At 43.7% G+C, this 24,585-nt stretch overlaps 1 protein-coding gene across 1 annotated transcript in view; it reads left to right on the top strand.

The window, feature by feature from the left end:
* The first annotated feature begins 3,369 nt into the window (after window positions 1-3,369).
* The window catches only part of LOC115356585 (collagen alpha-1(XII) chain-like), a 39,124-nt gene continuing 17,908 nt past the window's right edge, over window positions 3,370-24,585 (top strand). Inside the window, exons 1-8 of the mRNA XM_030047803.1 lie at window positions 3,370-3,442; window positions 8,522-8,671; window positions 9,124-9,243; window positions 10,992-11,156; window positions 13,305-13,451; window positions 18,611-18,753; window positions 21,165-21,294; window positions 22,694-22,786. Of these exons, the coding sequence (XP_029903663.1) occupies window positions 3,370-3,442; window positions 8,522-8,671; window positions 9,124-9,243; window positions 10,992-11,156; window positions 13,305-13,451; window positions 18,611-18,753; window positions 21,165-21,294; window positions 22,694-22,786 (1,021 nt within the window). The remainder of the gene's footprint in view (window positions 3,443-8,521; window positions 8,672-9,123; window positions 9,244-10,991; window positions 11,157-13,304; window positions 13,452-18,610; window positions 18,754-21,164; window positions 21,295-22,693; window positions 22,787-24,585) is intronic.

Genomic DNA, 24,585 nt, shown 5'->3' with positions numbered 1-24,585 from the left:
ATAGTTACACATGCCCAAGAAATTATGTTTCCATATTAGTCATTGAATTTCAGCATAAGAAACGTGCCAAGTAGGAGAAACAAAACAGCAGCAACAGTTAATCAGATAAGTTACTGGCTTGAAATCCATCATGGACACGAAATTGTGACTGACTGATTATGAACCATTGTTTCCATGATGAGCAATAAACAAATGAAATGAAATGAAATGAAATGAAATATGCCGTGTGGTCCTCCAGGTCCTCATGTTCAAAAATATGCCAGTTGGTTCTCCGGAGGCAGTCCTACAGCTGGTGGGAGGCACCATCAGGCCATCAGTCCATGTTTCAACTGTCCATTGTAGCTTTACATAGTAGGCTATTATTAGACAATATGATATAGTATTATTACATATATATAAATGTATAGATTAGTGTCGTTTCATACTTGACAATACTGATATTAGAGAAATTTCTCTCTCTCTCTCTCTCTATCTGTGTGTGTGTGTGTGTGTGTGTGTGTGTGTGTGTGTGTGTGTGTGTGTGTGTGTGTTTCCAGTACAGTGTATTGAAAATCAAGAACGATGTCGTTACATATTTAATATAAGAAAGGAAAGTGGGTATTTAGCCTATGTGTTGGAGTAACGAGGCCGGTTTTCCTTTAACGTGTAATAACGTGTCATTTGGATTATTAGGCAATTCGGTACCTTTTAGTATTAATTAAAATCTTGCTCCGTGATTTATCACGGCATGTTTTTATGCCAAATTGGTTGGAAATCATGTGTTTAGCTGCTCAATTTCACTAAACGTCCCCCTGGGGAGAAAGTCCAAAGCAATCTGCTGATCAAACCTGCAGTCGTGCAGCGACGTGAGAGGTGCGTTCCCCCTGTCCAGAGTGTGTGGAGTCACGCATCTGAGGCAATAACAGCCTTGTAATGCCACATGCCTGATATTTATATTTATATATAATCCATACAATATCTGGATTATCCCGTGGCTGTGAAAGGGATTTCCTTTTTTAAAAAACAAAACAAAACAAGACAAGACAAAAAAACAAAAAAAAAAACAACAAAAAAAAAACAATAAAGCTCCAGTTGTCTGAAACCATAATGTCCTCAACTATCAGACAAATCATCACATTCATTCTTTTACGATAAATTTTCAGCAAGTCACATTTTTTTATGTGAATGACACACTTAACCAAATGACAAATTGTTGTTCACAACTGAGAGAAACACTTTGGAGCAGCCTGACGCGTCACGGTGTGTGGAGAGCGAAGATGGATCTCTTGAGGCTCTGATCGACTGCAGAAGCCTTTTAAAGAGTTGAAATGGTCGCTCGTTGCAATAATGAGAAACCCGCATCTCACAGAAAGCAGCAGCGACTCTCCAGCCTGCACGTCGAGGTTTACACCACTAGAGGGCGGCGTTTCCAAAGAAATCAGCTGAAACCGCCAAGAAGCGCCACACAGAATGAACTGTTGAGTCGGATTGAATGAATGAATGAATGAATGAATGAAGGCTTTATTTCGAACACGTGCAAGTAGTACATTTAAATGATAATAACCACGTGTAACTGAAGCAATGCTGCCTTGGTACATGTCTCATATCCATATAACATTCAAACAGATTTAATGCAAATGAACACTCGTGTTTTATGGCAAATGTCAGGTATGACAAGTACAGCTTCTTACATATTCATATACATATTATAACATATTCTTACAGAAAAATCGTCAGCGGTAATTTAACTCAGTGCATGAATCAGCTCTGAGACAGTGTTTCTGTCACTGCACAACCACCACAGTCAGTTTAAAGAAGAAGAAGAAAAAAAAAAAACTTTTGACAGTTTTGATCAGCAGCCCAGAGCCACCTCTACAGCCCTCCAGTCAACAGTTTCCGAAGTTAGAAATTAATTTTCAGCGAAAAATCAACACTTATCAACATGGACAAGCGTGCAGTGTTTCATTCGACTGTTGAAAAGCTGAATGGCTCTAGTCTCATCTGATTTACGCGAATGCTGATTTGAAATTCTATCAAATACCGTGAACACATGGGTAGTCTGCATTAAATGGCACGGGCCGACTGGGTCTTGTGTACTACTTGATTTTCCCAGCGGGCCCTCCACACATCCCCTGCTACCCGAAAGCAGATCTGCGCTGCAGTCCTCCTGTGGCTGAGACGCACAGAAGCCCGTCATCACCAGAAAGGAATGCAGAAAACTATGTAAGTGTGTGTGGGAGTGTGTCTCCTCGCACTTTTAGAGGTTGCACATCATTTGGCCTCGCTGGATGTCGTAAGAGCTTACGACGGTGCAGGGAGCGCTGGGAGCAGCCCCCTATTAAGTAGCAAATTGTGTGGAGTGTTCCCACTTGAAAAGAGGCAGGCCGACGCGTCTGGGAACTCAAGCCACTGAGCTCTCCGACTTTTCCACTGGACCATCTCACTCTCCATCATTTCACAGTCGGGGTGTCTACAACAAAGGCTTCAACTTTTTCCATTTTTTGAATCAAACCAGAGAATACTGAAAACCTCCGTAGGTCAGTGATGCATGAATAACGTTTTATTTTTTATTTTTTATTTATTTATTTATTTATTTATTTTTAGTATTTCGCAGATTGTCAGTTGAATTGATTTTATGGTATGTGATATTATACTGAGTTGCAGTGGTATTTCAGATAGTTTCCTATTTCAGATAATCTGATTTTAACTTCGTTTTTATCCGGATAACAGCATAAAACTGAGGTCCATTCTTGGCATTGCTGTGCGTAATTACGCACGGCGCATTTGGTGCTCGGTTACTCTAAACTGGAAAGGGCTGCTGTCTGTTCATGTTGCCATCTTATCAATAGAGAAATATGAAACTGCATCAGATTTTTACAGTGGTAGACCAGGCTTTATTCTTTATGGAAGACCTACATTGGAATATCACGTAGTGAGAGAGCGCGCATTTTTTATGGCTCGCCTATATTAGCAGGTTTTCCATGCTATTAAATTGTCTTTATTGTGTATTACTTGGAGTTCATTTTTAGGTTCTGATGCCTTTGCCCGAGTAAGCGCATGATGTCTGTCACCGGATAAGTCTCTGCTTAGTTGGGGCGCATTTTTGATGCAGCAGGAGGCGCGCAAACCCCGGTTGGTTAATTTAGTGTCAGCTGCATTTTCTGGAGACTCTTAACGGGCCAGACAGCGTCGAGTGCTTTTTAGATTCATGTGAGGCGGCTGTCTCACGTCCATGTGCACGTAGTGTGTGTCTGCTGCGGTTTCTCCCAAACCCGGGTCAAGGTGAAGCGCCTGAAGCGGGCCGGAACGTCCAGCTGCTGAGCTCTCAGCCTAAAGCGACTCTTCCTTTCTCGCAGATTCATTCAGGTGCTGCTGGGCCAGGGAGCGAAGATGAAGAGCAGGCTGTCTCTGGCGGCGGCGGCCCTTCTCGCAGCGCTGCTGTCCTCTCAGGCCCAGACAACAGGTAAAGCCGCTCTCCTCCTCCTTCTCCTGCTCCTCTTCCTCCTGCACCTCCTCTTACCAAACACTCCTGCCATCAACTCCTCTCTCAGATCTTAGACTGCTTGAAAATGTTCAGCTGCTGTGAATAAAGTCACATCATGTAAAATTATGTGTGTATTTGTGAATTGATTTGTTTCATTCATACTTCTGTGACTTTTCATGATTAGCCTACAGACTGATTTGTCAGAACTTTTCCTTGACCAATTAATTCCTAGCAATTAAATTTTCTGTCAGATTCCATTAGATATTGCTATTAGAAAACGGGTCTTGTTGTTCCCCACCCCTCAAGTATAGCCTATTTGGCTTGAATTGATCGCAGGCCAGCACAGACTGTGTCGGTGCACCAAGGCTTGAATAACTTGGACAGTGCAGTGATGTAGTGGAATATTAAAAAGTGGGTAAACTCTGACCACAAATGGATGATGATCATCCACGGGTCGTCATAGTTTACACCATTAAACTCAGAAAAGCATAATTTTTGTGTTTTTACATATGAAAAAGTCCATTGTTTTAGTTGTAGAGCTTAATGTCAGCCCCTAATTATGATATATGGTGTGATCAAGACTTATGACAGCTGTAAAATTCTATTCCACATATAAAATATGGGTAAATTGGGTTTAGACAGTTTTTGCCTGCACTGAATCCCAAACAGGTTCATAGAGTGGAAAAGCAGTTAAGTAGGGCAGCCTTAACTCAGACAGGTGTAGTTTGATCTTTCTAACACCAGGAGGCACCTTTGCTCAAAATCTACCCACTGACAAAATCACAAGAGCCGCAGACTGTCCAGTTTCAAACAAGAAAAACAATGGAAAAGAAAAGAAAAAAAAAATCAGACGGCAGGTGGCCAAGTTTCCTCCCTACGTCCTTTTCCTGATGGAACAGAAAGACAAAATATGAATTTCACAATATTTTCCAGAGGTTTTAGAGGTTAGGCAGATAAAATCTGCTCCTCTGCGCCTCTGGATATTCTCTCAGAGTAAAGACCTCAGAATAAAAAAGTTCTGTAAAAACACTTCTCTTTGAAAAATTAGACAAGAACACGCGACAAAACAACAACAGCACATATAGCCATAAGTCTTTAAATAACAATGAAATCATTTAATTTCTGCCTGCATCTCTCTGCGGCTCTGTATCCTTAGAAGAAAAGAAGAGGAGAAGCGTGAAAGGGACCGAGGTAATGATGTGATGTAATGAAATAGTTCATTTAAAATGGCATAAACACAAGGTTACTTACAGTTACTTATTTGCGAGCTAACGTTAGCTCATTAGTGGTTATTTATAAGGACAATGTTACTGAGACTTCATTAGCAACTTGTTTCAGAAACAGGTCTAACTTAAGCATTCAGCTGTCAGTTAACGTTGCTCCCATCTTAGAGGAAGTTGGAAAGAAAGGCCCAATTGTGTTGGGGGGAATGAGTAATAAGCATTAAGCAACATAATTAATAGGGGTGTATCGGTTTTGGACCGAACCGGAAAACCTCTGTCCAAAGGATTTCGGTTTAGAAACTCATTCCGTTTTCCCGAGCCTCGGTTCACTTTGGCTTCACTGTTAATATCAGTGAGGATGGACATTATCAAACGGCCGCATCACCGTCGAGACAATAATAACGGTCAAGCACATCCTCTCGTGCTTAAAGACCTCATCACTGAAAATATTACTCCGCCTACATCTCATTGCCCGAGTCTGTGTGGTTTCCATGGCAACGAGAAACGTTTCACTGAAACCCGATTCAAAAGCCGCTGTCAGCTTTGTTCGCCTGCATAACGGACCGTTTGGGTGTCGATTTTAATTTATTTGGCGACCTGAGTTTGGATAAACGGCTGAACGAGGAAGACAAGACAGAAGAGAAAAAGGAGAGATACGCGAGAGTGACGAGTGAAGAGCTGGATCAGCAGGAGAGGTGAGGAAATGAAGCCGGTCCGGCCCGGTCACCGTCTTGGGCCGTCAAATGTCTCCAAGCCGAGCTGACAAACACCGGACAGACACTTCAACTGCTGCTGCTCAGCCTCATTAACAGGAGCTAACGTTAGCTTGGAGGGACACAGCCCCAGCTGGAATGAAACGTCTGCCGGTGAGTTTATTAAAAGACAGATGTTTGTTGTGGCGCCGACACTGGAAAGCAGTAGCCTGTATTTAAATATAACTTCATATAAGTTGGTTGTAGATAAAGATCAAATGTGCTGCTGAGTCGCTGTCACGGCACCTGTTAGCTTAAAAATGACCGGGAAGTCGGCAGAAGTATAACTATTAGTCCATGAAAAAATTATGTTTTTCCAGCGGATATTCTAGTTACAACATGATTGAGCTAGCAAAGCAGTTTTGTGTTGCTATGTGAGGTATTTATTCAGTTTGGGGAAATCACGATGTCTAGAAAACATGATAAGCTCAAGCTGGGTGGCTGACAAGGACTAGTTAACGTCAGATATCATGTATTTCCACTGAAACGGAGAGAATACTAGCAAAAAACTTGTATATTATGAGAGCGAAATACAAGGATACAAGGAAGATTATTGGTCATTATACAACAGGTTGTATAATGAAAAATGTGGTTCCCTCTTGATTGATTAACTGATTGTGTAATAAAAATTAAAATAAAATAAAATAGAATTATTAAACTTGGTGGAGTTCAGATGGTGCATTTAGTAGTCTCACAGCCTGAGGGAAGAAGCTGCTCTGTAGTGTGGTGGTAGGCAGCAGATACTTCTGTATCTTTTGCCTGACGGCAGCGGGGTGAACAGGCTGTGGCTGGGATGGGTGTTGTCTTTTAGGATCCTTTTGGCTCTGCGCAGGCACCTCACCTCCCCGATATCACTGAGGCTTGGTAGATGGGTGCCAATGATGTTTTGGGCAGTTTTAATCACTCGTTGCAGAGTCTTCCTGTTCTGGGCCGTCCACATCCCATGCCAGTTTGTGATGTTTGCAGTCAGGATGCTTTCAAACGCTCCTTTGTAAAAGTGCCCACAATGTGAATACATTTTGATTATACATTTTATTTTGTTAGTAATAGTTGTATAATCGCACTATTACATACATTATTACAATAATGCTTAATTCAGACATTTGCTAAGTGTCCTGGAACAGCGACATGACGTGCCCAGTCGACCACATTTCAGCCAAAATGTGTTGCCTAAACTTTATGAAGACGTGAAGGCTAAACTACAAGAGGACTGAAGCAGCGAGTTCACTGCATTAACTACACATGGTTGGACATTATATCACTGACAACTGGGTCATTAAAAACCCAGTTCTTCAGACACGCGGTGGGTATGAAAGTCACACAAGTGAACATCTGTCGGAAATACTACAGGCAGCTGTATCAGAGAAGAGCGGTAAGAAAAGTGTTATAGTAATGTTCATGCTCTTTATTGCAATGCAACATTTTGTTAATAAAATCATAAATCAGACATTTTTTCTAGAAGTTTTCAAATCGTTTCTTGAGCAGTTGTTGAAAACCGAGGTTTGAACCGAACTTTGATTCAAAAACCGAAGTTTGAAACGAACTGTGGTTTGGGTGAACCGTTTTCCCCGCCTAAAACCCAGTTTACTCTCAATGTCGCTTTCACTCACTGCCATATAAGAGACAGGTTCAGGTTCAAATGTGCAGCTGGTGGCCATGCCCAAGACCAGAATTTTATTTGCTCAAATAAATCAAATCTACACTTGGGGGTGGGTCACTCTTCTCTGTTGTGGCCCCACTTTGTGATGTAGGTTATGAGACATCTTTACTTGTACATAAAATTCTTTCATAGTGCAGCTGTAAATGACCTGCTACCAATCATTTTGCAAGAGCAGACATAATGAAAGCCTTTGAATACGGAACAGGAAAGACTGATCTTTGTAACTTCCTCTTTCCCCCAGGGCAGGAACTAAGTACTCGGTGGCAGTGTTTGGGATGTTTGACGGAGGGCAGAGTATGCCCCTGGCAGGAGAGGAGAAGACAACCCTCTCCGATGCTCCTGACCGCCACCTCTCGATCCTTTGGGTAAAAGCCGATGACACCACCACCACCACACTGCACTCTACCAGCGGCCTCACAAAGCAGGCCTGCAGACCAGACACACAGACACATCCTGATCCAAGTCATCTGAGAACAGCAGAGGAGTGGTCTGACTATGAAATACCACCCCGATTAGTACCAGAATGTTGAATTATTTGTTGTCAAGTGGAATCAATATCACTGTTGCGTTAGAGCTGCAGACCAAACTGTGTCGCATGTGACTAACAGGAACAGCCGGGCAGGAACCGCAGGGCTGCCTCGCATGCGGATGCACAGCAGGCACTTGACTTGGAAGAGAAGAAGAAGAAAAAAAGCCCTGAGGAGAAGACAGTTAATCCTGCTATTATACGATGTGTTGCGAAAGCAAAACTGTGTAAACTATTTGCTTAATATAATGTTGTGTAAGATGATGTTGTATACTAAATGTATTTTCTTTGCCCTTTGTGACACTGATATGATTTTCTCCTGTGTGCATAACCCACAATCCTCTACACCTTTCACACTTCACCTTCAGATTCAGCTTCAGCTTTATTTGTCCTTTACAGGAAACTTGTTTTCACCAGCCTGTACAAAAACAGAAAACCTCCACAAGATACAACACGCATTATAAATACATCACCCACATATAACAAAAGTAAACACACATTTAGTGACCAATTGATTTGTTTAGCTCTGTTATGCTCCTGCTGAATTTGACCCTTTTCCATGTCAGTGACCTATAACGGCGACCAGATGGGAGCAGCACAAAGTATGGGTTTAGGGGGTGACTGGGGTCTTGCGTGATTGTAAGTGTTCTGCGTACAGTGGCTGTGCTGTTGAGGTCTGAGAGGATGGGGGTGGGGAGTCCAATGATTTTGGCAGCCCTGGGTGTGATCTTTGTCACCTTTTCACACCTTCCTGCACACAATCCTCCGTTCCTCTCCTGTTTAAAACTTCATATATTACTGAATGTGTTGCTGCAGTAAGTGGACGCTTCATTTCGTGCGGGTGTCCATGGTGCACCAGGCTGCCCTCTCACTGACCCCCCACCTCGACTCTTTCAGATGCCCAGTGTAAAACCACAGCCAAGGCCGACATCGTGCTGCTGGTGGACGGCTCGTGGAGCATTGGCCGTCTGAACTTCAAAACCATCCGGGCCTTCATTGCCCGCATAGTCGGCGTCTTCGAAATCGGCCCTGACAGAGTCCAGATCGGTAATATTACCAAATACTACCACTAATACTATTACTGCTACTGTTTATGTAAATAACAATCATGCTAACACTACAGTACTGATTACTGCAAACTCTACAGCTGTCAACACTAGTACTATTCCTGTTACATCTACTGTTTGACCAGTGGTGCAGTTGGATGAATGAACATCATTAAATTGTCTTTCATGCTTGTTATGTTGTTGTATACTACTGTGATATTACAGTTACTGTTACCTGCACTGCATTTACATGCACTTTACACTCAAGAATCGTGTTTCTTGTGGAAATGTAGAAACAACAGAGAAACCTTTTCCTTAATTAATGCCAGTTTCTTGTTAATGTGGCTTTTCCTTTAAGTGCAAGATAAAAGTTAAATTTTTATTATTGTCATGGTAGTTTTGAGTGAAGAGGAAGGCTCGAAATGCTGAGTATGTGCTGTGTTCTCTCTGCAGGTCTGGCTCAGTACAGCGGAGACCCCAAAACCGAGTGGCACCTCAACGCCCATTCGACTCGGGATTCCCTGCTGGAGGCCGTCGTCAACCTGCCGTACAAAGGAGGAAACACCATGACAGGTGAGCTGATCGGCCTTCACCCCGATCCACACCTGGTCACACCTGGTTGATGCTGCAACGGGCTCGACTGGATTTTTTCAGATTCAGATTCAGACAACTTTATTAGTCCCCAAGGGGGCAGTTCAGTTCAAGCAGTTCCTGAACGTAAAAACAACAACAACGACAACAATGACAACAAGCAGCAGACAACAGACAGGAGCACAATATGTCAGAGACAACCGATCAGCACATATCCAAGGCCACAAAGACCAAGGGACTAAAAAGATGCTCACTGGCACTTAAACTACTGTCCACATAATTGGCAGTGTGGCACAATTAAATAACAGAAAAAAATAATAAATAAGTGGGCATACAGAGATGCATTGCATGTTAAGTTACACGAATACAAGTAGTGATTTTCACTCCAAAATATAACTACCACAATCCAGGTTTAGAAGCCTGAAGGCATCACGATGAACTCAGATGACAGGATGTGGCCATGTTGGGAATAACTTCCCAACATGGCCACCCAGATCTGTTAGGGCCAATGTGGCCAGGTAGAGACTGTGGGCCCAAAAGCAGACTCAGGAGAAGGAGTATCGTTAAGGTGTTTATTAAAGCGGGGGTAGTCGGACAAAGCACTCAGACAACAGGACAGTCAAAACAGAAACATCAAGCACAAGGCACGGGTTGAGGCAAAAATCCATAGTCAAAAAACAGGCACCGAAGTTGGTACACAGGTAGGCAGTCAGATAAAGCAGAGGCACAGGCAGGTTACAGGCAGATAATCAAAACGTCAAAAGGCAGACAGAGAGGTCGGTACAGAGGCAGGCAGAAAGCTCAGGCAGCTGTACCGTGGGAATTGATAAGACTCACATGAACAGGCAAAGATTGGCAACAGAAGGGCAAGAGCAAGGCAAAGGTTCCAAATCGCTAGAGGCAAAATCTCAGTCCAACAAAAACAGGCTTGATTCAAAAGGTCCACAAGAACAAGAGTCCACAATAGCAAAACTTCAGCTTGGTAATGATGCAATAACTTGGTAATGAGTGTTGCTTCTGCCATGGCTTAAATACCCTGGCTGAGTGGTGGCAGGTGTGCTAGGGCAAGCACTGGTGATTGGATGCGTTGCCTGTCAGTCAACCAGGAGACAAGGTAGAGGGAAAACCTGGCACGGAACACATGGAGCAGCACAGCCAGTTCACTGACTAGAGAGGACAGGTCCTGGGGCGAACTGTGACAAAATTAGCCGTGGCCAATTTGTCTTGGCCGACAAGCTCGTTGAGCGTCCACACGCTCAGCTCTATAGGAAATGAGTAATATTCAAAGGAATGGAAACAGTTTTTACCGTTTGTTTTGAGTCTGCTTTGTTCCAAATGGGTGAAGGATGGGACGATGTGTCAAAATTCACTAAAGCGCAGTACAGAAATGTCATAACACACGTCACACATGGTAGGAAAATTAATTATGATATGAAGTTTCTACTCTTACAAATGAGATACCTTACCCATCACGATTTCACAAGCTGTCCATTGCCATTATATTTGCAATTCATAATACCATTTTATGATTTAGAATCAAGCAGGTCAGTATCTCTGCTGGAACAGTTTGTGGAAATAAATTCAGTTCTGTTCAGGTATATTTTGTGGTCGCTGAACTTTTATTTATCACACATTTTGGGTTTGGCACTCCACTGTGAATCCTATTGTCGAAGCACTTCTTCATACTGTTTGAAAGGTTTGTAATACCTTCTTATTGCCTTGTCATGTAGGAATGGCTCTGAATTACATCCTCCAGAACAACTTCAAAGCCAACGTGGGAATGCGTCCAGACTCTCACAAAATCGGTGTCCTCATCACCGATGGAAGGTCCCAGGACGAGATTGTCCTCAGCTCCCAGAGGCTGAGAGACCAGGGCATCGAGCTCTACGCCATCGGTGAGAGTTTCCTCTAGTCCTGAGCTCTTTGTGAAAGGAGCACCAGAATGTGTTGTAGGCATGAAGAATATTTCTTTGCCTTTCCTTTTGAAGACTTGGTTTCTCTGCTATGAACTGAACACAGTTCTGTCAGTGTAGTAAAGGTTAGTTAGAAGTCAAGTTTAGGTCAGTAAGAAAGTTTAGGTTAGCATTCCATTTAGGTAGCACGCATTGTGGTCATGTTTAGACTGCTGAATTGGTTTAGCTCAGGTTAGGTTAAGGTCATGAGTTGGAAATGGAACTTAACCGAGTTGAAGGTAAATTTCTCCACCTGTTTGCCCCTCTGACCTCCACAGTTTTATTTTCCATAGCGCTGTTTCAGTGTGCGAAATGGCGAATGGCCGCATTGCACAGTCAATAACCAACCATGTTGTCTGTGTCATTGTCCGTTGTGCTGCTGCAGCCGCATATGAACAAAAGTTAATTTCTAATGAAAGGTTTATATGGCAGTATGTGTGCACCGCTCACCTGTCAGATCCGGTAGACCCGGTGCCGCGACCGGCCCGCCTGATGCTGACCGATGCCGTGGACGGCTTGCCTGATGCCGACTGGTGCCTTTTTTATTCAAACAAGATTTTGTCCATATAAAAAGTACTTTTCTAAAAAAGGGTCTTGAAAAAGAGTGGTCGTCTTAAAATCAGGGTCGTCTTTTATGCAGGTCAATACAGTATTTTATCTTGTCCAAACTGAGTAAGTTGAATTATATGATTTTGAAGAATGCAGTTTTTATTGTTCCCTTGCAATAATATGGCGGTTTATGATGGCGAATTCCGGACTGAATAAGCTGACTTTATTTTGAAGATTGCACTGTTTTGCCTTGGATTAAGGCAGTTTTGTCTTTGGGATTGTAGTTAAGGCTGTTGTTGCCTTGTAAAAATGTCACTTTGCATTTACAAATGGCACATGTTTCCATTTAATAAAATTTGATGGAGATACATAATTATGTTGTTGTTTACGTGAATTAATGACCTTACTAAAGTGTCTTATAGGTCCAGGGGAGTCGTACTTATCTGTACAGAAATTATAGTCAATGGTGTACTGTAGTGCTGTAGTTTCTCTTTGTTATGATGGAACTGGGTTATACAATTCTTTCACTGGCTGTGCTCCATGGCAATGTTGGGTTAAATGTTGGGAGTTACTCCCAGATTACATAGTCAAAATATTTTGTGTCTTTGAAAATTTTAAAATATTTTGTATCTTTGAAAAATAATTCCTAGTCAAATGTTCAAAAAATCTTTATTTTGAGAGTGACATGAGTTAATTTATGGGCTATTTACAAAGCTAGCCAAAGATTAACACAAAATAAGTCTTGCATTGAAAATTGCTGTAAAAATCACAATAATCGAAGAATCGTGGCACCAATAATCGCATCGAATCGACAATCACTATAATCGCTATAATCGAAAAATCGAAGCTCCCATAATCAAAATCAAATCGAATCGTGAGGTACCCGCGATGGAGCACCCCTATTTGAAGGTTTTTCTGAGTCACAGTGTAAGAGTACCATCTAATCAATGAAATGTAAATGGAAGAATTTAAAGGATTACTCTGTTTTGGGCAAAATACCATTTTGATGAGTTCCCCGACTGAGACCAGATGCTGGACCCCATTTTCACTGCTGAATGTCCAGTGGTTCAGATCGTATATGTAGCATTTCCTGTTAACTTAGCATAAAGACTTGAACTCTATGGGAGTCGTTAGCCTGGCTCCGTCAAAAGTGAAAAAATAAACCTCTGAAGCTGTCTGATTTACACAGTGGATCATGAATTTGAAATAAAACTTATTGGATTTTTAAAAAATTAAATTAGAGTCGTTTTAGGAGATGTTGATGATGATGATGGTGGAATGGTAACCGCTGAGCATTTTTATCCTGCTGTCTAGTACAGTGATCCGTGTATCACTGAAGGTACTTATAGGTACCGGACTTATTTCAGTGGTTACTGTTCCGGTTCTCTTGTAGACAGCTTCATTGTCGCTGTAAGGTTTATTTTTTCACTTAGATGGAGCCAGGCTAATGACTCCCATAGACCTTGCCAGCAACATGAAAGGTTACAGACACGTTACCTTTGTTTTGGTTCTTAGGTTTTGACGGTATGTTCTTTCTCACAGGTGTGAAGAGCGCTGACGAGAATGAGCTGAGGACCATCGCCACCGACCCCGACGAAATTCACATGTACAACGTCAACGACTTCACCGTCCTCCTGGACATCGTCGATGACCTCACCATCAACCTCTGCAACAGTGTCAAGGGCCCAGGTACTGGATTCAAGGAACTTTTATTTTATTGGCATACCAGCTCACCTTTACATGTTAATGGTGCGAAATTAGGACTCAGGTCTCGGTATAAGAAGCCTAATAAATAAGCAAAATATAAAAAGAGCAGAATACGCTGGTGGGCCTTCCTGACCAGACGGGAAGTGTTGGCACTCCAGGTGAGGTCACTGGATATGTGCACGAACAGGTACCTGAAGCTGGAGACCACTTCCACAGCTGCTCCTCCGATGTGCAGGTGTGGGAGAGCACGCTTGTCCGTTCTGAAATCCATCACCATCTCCTTAGTCTTTTTCACATTGATGCAGAGGTTGTTCTCTCTGCACCACTGCACCAGGTGTTCCACCTCCTCTCTGTATTTGGACTCATCGTCGTTGGTGATGCGTTCCACTACTGCTGTGTTGTCAGCAAACTTAACTATATGACAGCTGGGGTGTCTCGCCGAGCAGTCATACGTCAGCAGAGTGAACAGGAGGGGGCTCAACACACAGCCCTGTGGTTCCTGACAGTCTGAGGTCTGTTGGTCAGGAAGTCCAGGACCCAGTTCCCCAATGTGGGACTCAGTCCAAGGGAGGAGAGCTTCTGCACCAGGGTCTGTGGGATGATGGTGTTGAAGGCTGAGGAGAAATCCAGGAAGAGCAGATGGACGTAGGAGTTTCTGCTCTCCAGATGGGTGAGGGCTGTGTGGACCACCAATGAAATGGCATCATCAGTGGAGTGTTTTTTTTCTGTAGTCATATTGGTGGGGGTCCACAGTGACGTCGATGGAGTCCTTGAGGAGGGTCATGACCAGCCTCTCGAAGCACTTCATGACTACTGGGGGCAGGGCAAGCTTCCTTTGTGGCAAAAGCCGTGCATCTCAGTGCCCTACTTTTTTCTCTTTATTGATATCAGATTGTGGATACCTGACTCAGACTTACTGCGACCCAATGGGTTGGGCCAGGGTTGCTGGAATTTACATGAAGACGCTGAAGGCAATATGTAGGCTATTTCAGGTAGTGTTGCTAATAACCGAATAATCTTGTCAGTTAAAAAGAAGTTGAGTCAGCCTGGAATGTGACGTGCATTTGTTCACTTCGAACAGAATTATGATTAGATCAGTGCTTTAAGTGGGCTGGTACGCACCGGTACGGAGTACCAGCACTTCTCAGTTTTAGCCTGTAGTGTACCGGGAGTTTTTATGGCGTGCTGGGACTTCTCATGAGCTCATAGTACCCTGTCTTGTTCTATTTCTCTCCTTGCGATTTGGCTATACTAAATTACCCAGTGTGCACTGGGTAATTTAGTATAGCTGGGTCGCGAGACGTTCACTTGTAAGGAGGTCTCGCAAGTCGAGTGTGCCAGAAAGCATAGAAAGGGGGTGAAGAAAAAAAGATCTCGCGGACGTTGAATGTAAACATCAGAGTGAGTAAACCACTGACAGTTTGATTTACTGGTTGGTTTGGGATGGTTTAGTCAGTCTGGCACCTTAGGAGGGGGAAACAGTACTCTGCCGACACTATTTACAGTGCAGGTGGTGAACTGCTGACCTCGACTGGGGATATTGTCGGGCGGTGGAAAGAATACTTCGAGGGTCTCCTCAATTCCATCGTCACATCTTCCGTTGAGGAAGCAGAGGCTGAGAACCCAGAGGTGGACTCGTCCATCACCCAAGCTGAGGTCACTGGGGTGGTTTGTAAGCTCAGTGGCAGAGTGGCGGGGGTGGATGAGATCCACCCTGAGTATCTCAAGTCTCTGGATGTTGTGGGACTGTCTTGGCTGACACACCTCTGCAACATCACGTGGCGGTTGGGGACAGTGCCTCTGGAGTGGCAGACCGGGGTGGTGGTCCCTCTTTTTAAGAAGGGGGACCGGAGAGTGTGTTCCAACTACAGGGGGATCACACTTCTCAGCCTACCCGGGAAGGTCTTCACCAGGGTACTGGAGAGGAGGATTCGGCCGATAGTCGGACCTTGGTTTCAGGAGGAACAATCTGGTTTTCGTCCCGGCCATGGAACACTGGACCCTCTGGAGGGTGCTCGAGGGTTCATGGGAGTTTTCCCAACCAGTTCACTTGTGTTTTGTGGATCTAGAGAAGGCATTCGACTGTGTCCCTTGTGGTACCCTGTGGGGAGTGCTCCGGGAGTATGGGGTCCGAGGCCCTTTGCTAAGGACTGTTCAGTCCCTGTGCGACCGGAGCAGGAGCTTGGTTCACATTGCCAGCAATAAGTCAGACCTGTTCCCAGTGCATGTTAGACTCCGGCAGGGCTGCCCATTATCACTGGTTCTGTTCATAATCTTTATGGACAGAATTTCTAGGCACAGCCGGGGGCCGGAGGGAGTCCTGTTTGGGAGTCACAGGATTTCATTGCTGCTTTTTGTGGATGATGTTGTCCTGTTGGCTCCTTCAAGGCAGGACCTTCAGCAGGCACTGGAGCGGTTTGCAGCCGAGTGTGAAGTGGCTGGGATGAGAATCAGCACCTCCAAGTCCGAAGCCATGGTTCTCGACCGGAAAAAGGTGACATGCCCTCTCCGGGTTGGTGGAGAAGTCCTGCCTCAAGTGGAGGAGTTCAAGTATCTCGGGGTCTTGTTCACAAGTGAGGGAAGGACCGAGTGTGAGATTGACAGGCGGATCGGTGCAGCCTCCGCAGTGATGCGGTCGGTGTACCGATCCGTCGTGGTAAAAAAGGAGCTGTGCCGAAAGGCAAAGCTCTCGATTTACCAGTCGGTCTACGTTCCTACCCTCACCTATGGTCATGAGCTTTGGGTAATGACCGACAGGACAAGATAGTGAGATAGGATGAGGAGCTCGGTCACTCAGGAGGAGCTCGGAGTAGAGCTGCTGCTCCTCCACATCGAGAGGAACCAGTTGAGGTGGCTTAGGCATCTGTTTTCTGATGCCCCCTGGACGCAGTCATGCCCCACTGGGAGGAGGCCCCAGGGAAGACCCAGGACACACTGGAGGGACTATGTCTCTCGGCTGGCCTGCGAACACCTTGGTGTTCCTCCTGAGGAGCTGGCGGAAGTGTCTGGGGAGAGGGAAGTCTGGGTGTCTCTGCTTAGACTGCTGCCCCCGCGACCCGGCCCCGGATAAGCGGCAGATGATGAGATGAGATGAGATGGAAAAAAGCTGTCTCACATTATAAAACGTGCTTTCATTTAACAGAGGATCTGATATGTGATCTGAGGCCTGTATCACAAAGCAAGCTTAGTTTTCCCTGGATTTCTCAGACCTATCTGGCTACACTAATCAAGATCACGGTGATCAGGGATAACCGGTATCACGACGCCGGTTATCAACTCGCTCATTCAATCCAGGTTTGCCTCATCAAGAGCCGTGAACAGGCACGTATAAGGGGCGCGTTCAGAGGCAGCAGACCAATCACAAATATGAGCGACAAGGAAAAACGCACAGCGTATGTCACGGCGGAGGTGCAGCATATTATACTGGAAAAGTATGAGGAGGAAAAACAAAATTTACGCTGAAACCTATGAACTCACTGCACTGCACAGATGTGTTGTGTGTATGACCGGTATAGTTGAATTCCCCCAGGTGTAATTCCCCTCAGCTGTCAATCAGGCCCGTTCTCTCACCCAGGAATATTTTGCCCCCCCAAAATGTTTTGAGCTAATTAATTGTGCCATTTTAAATGTTCCTAAAATGTTGTGAAATGCCTCTCAAAATACTTTTAATTATCAAATTTCTTTAATGGTCTCTCATTTCTGTTTTCCTCTCCTACAGAGTGTCAACTCTGTATAGCAGGCAGCTGTTAGCCAGGCTGAAGTGCTGCTTCACATTCGTATTACATCCTTTCTCTCATACAGAGAATCGTCGGCAAAATCTAACGGATATGATCGGTCAAGGAAAATCCTTTCACGCTGTAATACTCTCCTCATTTGGACTCGTCGTTCAAGGGGATCCTCAATTATTGGGCAGGCCACGTTTTTTGGCAGACAGCTGATTGGCCAGGGGGCGGTGCTTTATGTTGGATTCAGTCCTATCCTGAAAGCTAGCCTGCCCCGGAGCAGGCTAGCTTTCAGGACAGGTTCAGGATAGGTTTCGTATCCCGATTAGAGGTGAACCAGCTTTGTGATTCAGAAAATCCGGAGCTGAGCATGAAGTTATCTCGCTAACGCCTTAATCCCGCTTCGTGATACAGGCCTCTGGTGTGAGTATCCAGCCCCCAGCAGGTGTGTTTACCTGGGATCCCGGGGCTGCCGGGTGGGGCGGGTCGAGGGATTCAGGCTGTGATGAGTCCGTCTGAAATGTTTATTTCCCTCGTGAATCTGGGATGATCAGAGCCGTTCAGATCCGATCAGAGAGCCTCTCCAATCTGAAATCCTTCCAGTTTTTCCCCTGAAGACAGCTGAGTCACATTTACACCTTCTAGATTCATAATTTTTGGGGTTGTTGCATGGAAACTTGGAGGCTGCAAAAGTTGACTTTTCAGGGATTCACAAAAACAGACTTCATCTTCAGATGGACGATCACAGATTCTTTTAAAAACTTGTGGAAGGTTCTCCGTGGGCTTCACAGCCCTTGGGGGTTGTGAAAGTCGCTCTGCTCATGAAGGACTGTGAGGAAAGTCCAAATAAAAAACAGGAATATCAGCAAACTTCTCTAAATGAAACTGGAGCACTGATGACCATGTACTAGCAGACAGAAAACATTATAAAGTCATCATAATCAGAATAGTAGATGAGAATAAACTGTTCTGTTATTCTCCTTGAATCGCAGCGCAGTAGGTAGAAAATACGAAGAGGAACAGCTTCACTTGGCTGTTGATGAGAGCCGATGAAAAGATGAAAGCGAAGCCAGTACGTGCGAATGTTATCTTGAATATGACGCAATTCTGCCTGAGAATATTGATTCATTCAGACCATTGAAAGATGTTGGGAAAACAGATCCAAGCCTCTAATGGAAACTTTCACATTGGAAGGCCTTTTTGTCTGTAAATCAGTTTTAAGAGGAAGCACGATGGTGATTTACAGCATGGCCGGGGAAAAATATTTTCTAAAGAAGGCCTTTGTCAGGGAGCTGAAATATGGAGCGGCCCCCCATCAGAGCCGCTAACACGAGCGGGGCAGATTTGTGGCGGCAGGGTTCACTGTGGGAAATGCTTGACGTGTCGGCTCACGCTCTGCTCTCGCCCGCTCTGATTCAGGTGGCGAACTGGAGGCGCCCACTGACCTGGTGACCTCGGAGGTGAGACGCCGCTCCTTCCGCATCACCTGGACAGCACCCGACGGTCCCGTGGACAAGTTCCGCGTCACGTACATGATAGCAGCCGGAGGACCCACCCGGCAGGTGAGCTGATTCTTTACCTGGGCCATTACTGGCACCTTGAGACTATTTCTTATTTTACTTTATTTTATTTTATTGGCATCCTTACAAGACATGGCAAAAGTATTTTATTTTATTAAATTTATTTTATTTTTTTTAAACAAGTGAAAAACAAAACTGCCAATGAGATGACATAATCCCAGTTGTTTCCAATCCACACACCTACCTATCTATCTACACATCTTTTTCCATCATTTTGTTTTATTCAGCAATCTACAATCTTGTTTTTCTCAAAACAAGTTGGAAAAAAAAAATCTGCCAATGAGGTGACGTAAGCCCTCTTGTTTCCAGAACAGTTGCTTGATTAATTTTCTCCTGAGAATAGGAATAAATCTGTTGAAACAACAAGGCAGAAAAAGGCAGAGCAGCCTCGAGGATCACGACGATGACACTTGATTCAAGAAAATTCTGGAAAGCAGGGAGATGATCTCAGCCGCTGGCACAGGCTGTCACTTATTTTAAGAAAACAATAGCAGATGAAATGAAACTTGTGAGACTGGACGTTTCTGCAGTGAATACACACATTTTCTGTCCATTTACAACAAATCATACGGAGTAGAGGGCGGGATGATGTTCAGTGCTGTGGCTTGAAAGCATCAACATGTCAGTCATGTGAGCGACCACGTCTCAATCACTTTCATTATCAGTTTCCAATCAACCTTGAAGGAACCACAGCAGACTGTGGCAGCGATTACCAAAATGTTATAATCACCAATAGGCCAGACCCCAGAATGCAGACTCAGAACAAGTTGAAGTGGTATAGTCAATTTATTGCAGAGTCAAACCAGAGAGAGTTCAGTAGAAATCCTGTGGAGCCCAGTATGGATGAGGGAGCCAAGGCGCTGACAGGTTTTCAGGGTGGATGGCTGGAGGGTTAGCTGGAGCGGAGGCCAGGAGCTCAGAGCAGAGTGGAGGCAGGAAGGTCCAGGAGGGCAGAAGAATGGTATAGGACAAGCAGGAGTGGAGCCAAGGGATGGCAGGTAAGCTCATGGGCAATAGGTCCAAGGAAACACAATGATAACGGACGATCTGGCGAGGAGTCGTAGAATGAGCCAGTCTTTGATCTTGCAGCAGTGTGGGTGGCTTGATTGCCAGATCAGGAACAGGTGTGTGATGACTGCAGGTTGCTGATTGGACCTCCCACTGCACTCCACCTCTTAACAAATAAACACAGACAAGGGGAAAACAGACACACCCACAAGAGGGAAGAGGACAGGTCACTGATATTTTTGTTTATTTTTATTTTCATTTTTATTTTTTATCTTTGGCGCCCTGATATGACATTATTTTCTTATTTTATTTTATTTTATTTTATTGGCGCTGGATCTTTTCCATCCTCTGTGCTTTTATTGGCCGTGGTCAGATGCCGACTGTGTGATTGGAATCGGAACACCGACAGCCACTTGGTTTGTTTTTTTTTTTAACTCCTTGCATTGACAAGTTGATTCTCTCATTTCTTTTGCTCACACTGGCCAGCAGAATACATAAGAACCTAATATATTTGACTTAGAAGCAGCAAAACTTGTAAACAGCCGCTGACGAGGAGGCTGCAGGTCAGAGCCACGGCAGAAAAAATGAAAGTAAAAAGAGACTGAAGAGCAAGGGAGCAAAGACAAATAAACCGTGGGATAGTGAAACGAACGTCTTTTTTAATTTTTTTATTGTTTTTTTTTTTGCATCAGTGTTGAAACATTGTTTACTGTTTTCCAGAGTGCTAATTGCCTGCAAGCTCGGCCTGAACAGCTCCCAAACCTGCAAATCTGTAGCCTCCACGGCGATTTATGTGTTTACTGTCTGTCTTCCAGGTTTGATCTCCTCACAAAACAGGGTGAGGAGATCAAGAATCAATGGCAGGAAAAGCTCGTAATCATGCACCGGCTAAAACTTTGTGTAGCCATGTCTGGCATAGTCCAGTTAGTCGAGTCACTTTAGTCCACAGTATTAAGGTTGGGAATGAGAGACAGTAAAACATAATCTTAAGACTTTTATTCCAAAACAGGATTTGCACCATTTAAAAAGTGAAACCTGCTCTTAAAATGTGTTTACTGCTGTGAAAGCACATTATCTTACCTGCAAGTTTCTCAATCAATACACTGCAAAAAAAAAATCTCCATCTTAAATCATTTAGCCTCACATTCAGTGTTAAAAGCTCTTTCATCTTTAAACAAAGTAAAAGAAATAGGGATGAGATAGTCCATTTCTCTTGTTTCCAACTCTTGTTTCACTTGCTTTGAGAAAAAAAAACAAGATTTTAGCACTGAAGATGGAACTAAATGACTTATTAGGATGGAGATTTTTTTTTTATTTTTTTGCAGTGTGGAGCTTGCCTCCTGCTCAGGTCCATCAGCCGGCTAAGCGTGTCTTCCTGTCTGCAGGTGCTGGTGGACAGGGCGGTGAACACCGTGGTGCTGGACAACCTGAAGCCTCTGACGGAGTACGTGGTCAACGTGTTCGCTTTGGTTGGCGAGGACAGCAGCCCGCCACTGACGGGCACCGAGATCACGTGTGAGTCCACCTGCTCGTCCCCCCAGGCCACATTCACACTACACGCCTCAAAAGAAACTCTGACGTTTTTCTTCCATGTGGGCCAATTAAATATGGAAATTGATGGCCGACGGCAGCCGGTGGAGTAACGCCGTCGCGTCTGCGTCTGTTTCTAATGTTTAATGTTTATTTCAGTGTTTACTTCCATCTCTGTACCTGTGTGCAGCTGTTTACCTGCGTTTTGGACGTGTGCGGGTTGTTTCAGGTGTTCAGTCAGTGGAAGCACAGTTAGATCAGATCAGGGTAGATGACAAGATCCAAAATAATAACAATAATGTGAGGGAAATACACAAAACAGTAAATTATTCTATTTATTTTTGAATAAATGGCAGGCTGCTGGGTTTGAAAGGGTGGACAAGCAGGGCTATGTGAAGCTAAAAGCTCCAGAAAAACAAGAACAAAGGGTCAAATTCTTCAGTGAAACGTGCAGTTTTCTCCTGAGTGGACGTCACTCCTGATGTTTGAAACGCTCACAACAAAAACCGAGGTGCTGCAAACTGTAAGAGCAGGGACCTGTTCCATCAAGCTGGATAACGGGATAGCCTGGCTTATTTTGATAAGCCTCACTAATTTAAGTGAGAGTTCCGTTCCATCAAAGTGGCTTGTATGAGTTGCAGCTCAGTAACCATGGCAACCTAGTCAGCAGAACTAGCCTGCTCCGTGGCAGGCTTACTGTCAAGCTCAGCTCAGCTGCGTGTCAAAGAATGTCTGACGGACGGAAACAGCCCCCCAAATGACGGTTCCGTCATGTATATTGTTGCCCTTGCATCACTTATTCAATTCAATTAAATTTAATTATGTAGCACCATGTCCGTGTTGGGAAATATAAGTTCAGACTTATTTCCCACAATGTGACCAAGCATGAATGTACGTGTTTACTTAATAAAAATAAACGTAATGAAAATCATGTGTTACCACTGTCAGTCTCCGAAATCAGCCGAATAAACAATCAATTACTCAATCAAATTTTATTCACATAGCACAAGTCATACATCAAATGCAACAAGTGTTGAACATAAAAGAGTTAAAAAGAGGTTAAATAAAAAAAAGACATCTTATTTTATTTCCCACCCGCAATTTGCGATGATCCACCTCTATTCTGCCCGAAGCCAATAGGTTAGTTGACATAGGTGTAGCCTATATAAGCAGTGCATCTAAGGACCACAACCTTTCTGACCAACCATGGCATGCCCATTTATTGATGGAAGATATAGACCAACTGTTAGTTGTGAGACTGATACCTGTGGAGGGAAGGTAGCAGACAATACCTTGAATATATGGCTCCCGCGCTCTTTGGGGAATGAAATCTGAGGACGTCCCCCCCTCTATTCCCTCTATAAGTGGGTGCCCCCGGTTGCAGCTGAGCGCCAGCTCCTCCGCAGGGGTGAGGTCCTCAGCTGGAGGACCCCCACCAGTAGCAATTGCCTCCATTCTTTTTCTGGTGGCTACAATGGTACATATTTTCAGCTCAACTAATATTTTAACAAATAAATTTCACATTTCATTATAGGCTACTTACCACTCTGGAAAATATTTTTATATCTTATTTTCACCTGATGGCCGGTTCTTTTTTCGCTATTCAGATTGCTTCTGTTGAGATGTAGAAGAGAAGAATTAATATAGGCCAAGGGTTACTCGGTGCGCACACACACACACACACACACACACACACACAATTAGGTTGATTGAAAGTAAATGCATTGTAGTTATATCGGTTTCTCCTAAGATAGCAGATACTATTATTTTAAACATACATCTGATATAATCTAGCCTACTGATAATATCGCAGTCAGAGTCACAGTCAGATTCAGATTCAGATTCAGAAAACTTTATTTGTCCCATATGGGCAATTCAGTTTACAGCTCCCAGTTCACACAAAAGCACAACAATACAACAATTATTCATTGGCCATACAACTCTAATGCTCAATTGTCAGTAAGTCAGGTGAGCTAATGGTTTCCCAGCAGCAATATCTTGTACATGGCTCATATGCATGTAGTCTTACAGTATCTAGTTATCTGAATGTTCAGTTATTAAAAAAATAGAACTAAAACAATATTTAGACATGTATACTTACGAGTTTAATCTGTCTGCAATCTTTTACCAAGCCATCTCCCTCGCTTTGTTAATTACGACAGTGTTGCCTTTTTTTGTGATGATTTCCTTATATTCTTCATATAGTTCCATCAGCAGTGTCTGCTCCGCCGCTGAAAATGTCGAGGCTCTCCTTTTCCCCTCCTTTTGAGACATTGTATCTTCGTTTTGACAATCGACTGTTCTGGTCTGCTTATGTACCCCGTGAACGCGCACACTGGCGGCTTGTTCAAACGTGACTAGAATTAGCGTTGACTTGACATGGCTGAATTGTGTTAGTGGAACGGGTTGAGGCTTTACTGCTAATTCAAGCCAGGCTATATCATGTAAGCGCAGCTTTCTTTAGCTGCTTTCATGGAACAGCCCTCAGGTTATTTATTCACACCAGCAAACCAACGTCGCCTCTGTAATCTAGTCCACATGAGGTGAAGTGACCTCACATGACCTCTGCTTCCTGGAAAACATCGTAAACAGTGACGTCATCCTGCATCAGTGGCTGTAAATTCAAATTTTCCCCAAGTTAGGTGGCAAAATTTAAAAAAAAAAAAAAAAAGCCAGGTTAGATTTATTATGGTAGAAGTTTACTGTCTAACTTAAAGGAAACTGTTAAAATAATAATTCATACAATCATCTTGTTAATAACCAACCACATTCCTACCTAAAACTGGCCTGATCTAAATCTTATCTGTACACTTACCTTCAGCGCTGATTTGAATAAGGAATAAAAGACAATTTGTTTTTTTGTTTGTATTTTTGTTTCCACTTTACCTTTTGCTGACACTTTACCTTGCATGTTTAAAATAAAAACTTGAATAAATAAACCTGTGTATTATTTGAATAGCTTAGTATTGAATGCACAATAACAAGGCACATTTATGCATGTCACAAGGCCCAGTTTAATATAAAACATAATTTTATACAATATATATTGAAAGGCGTCCCTGCGCCATCACTCGATCAGTTTGGGGCGTCCTTGGCTTGAAAAACGTTGAAGACCCCTGGTTTAGAGCACTTGAACTGTTACTTTATCGGTATGCTTATTCCTATTCCTTATTCCTAAGAACAACGTCATTTTTGTGCAGGTTGAGTGTTCAGCTGATACTCAGAGTTCGGAAAACGTACTGTCGACACCGATTAATTGACCAGGCTCAAGTTGGC

This window comes from Myripristis murdjan, chromosome 24, assembly GCF_902150065.1.
Source record: "Myripristis murdjan chromosome 24, fMyrMur1.1, whole genome shotgun sequence".
Taxonomy (NCBI): domain Eukaryota; kingdom Metazoa; phylum Chordata; class Actinopteri; order Holocentriformes; family Holocentridae; genus Myripristis; species Myripristis murdjan.
Note: the sequence above shows the minus strand (reverse complement) of the source record. Positions and strands in the feature narration are given on the sequence as shown.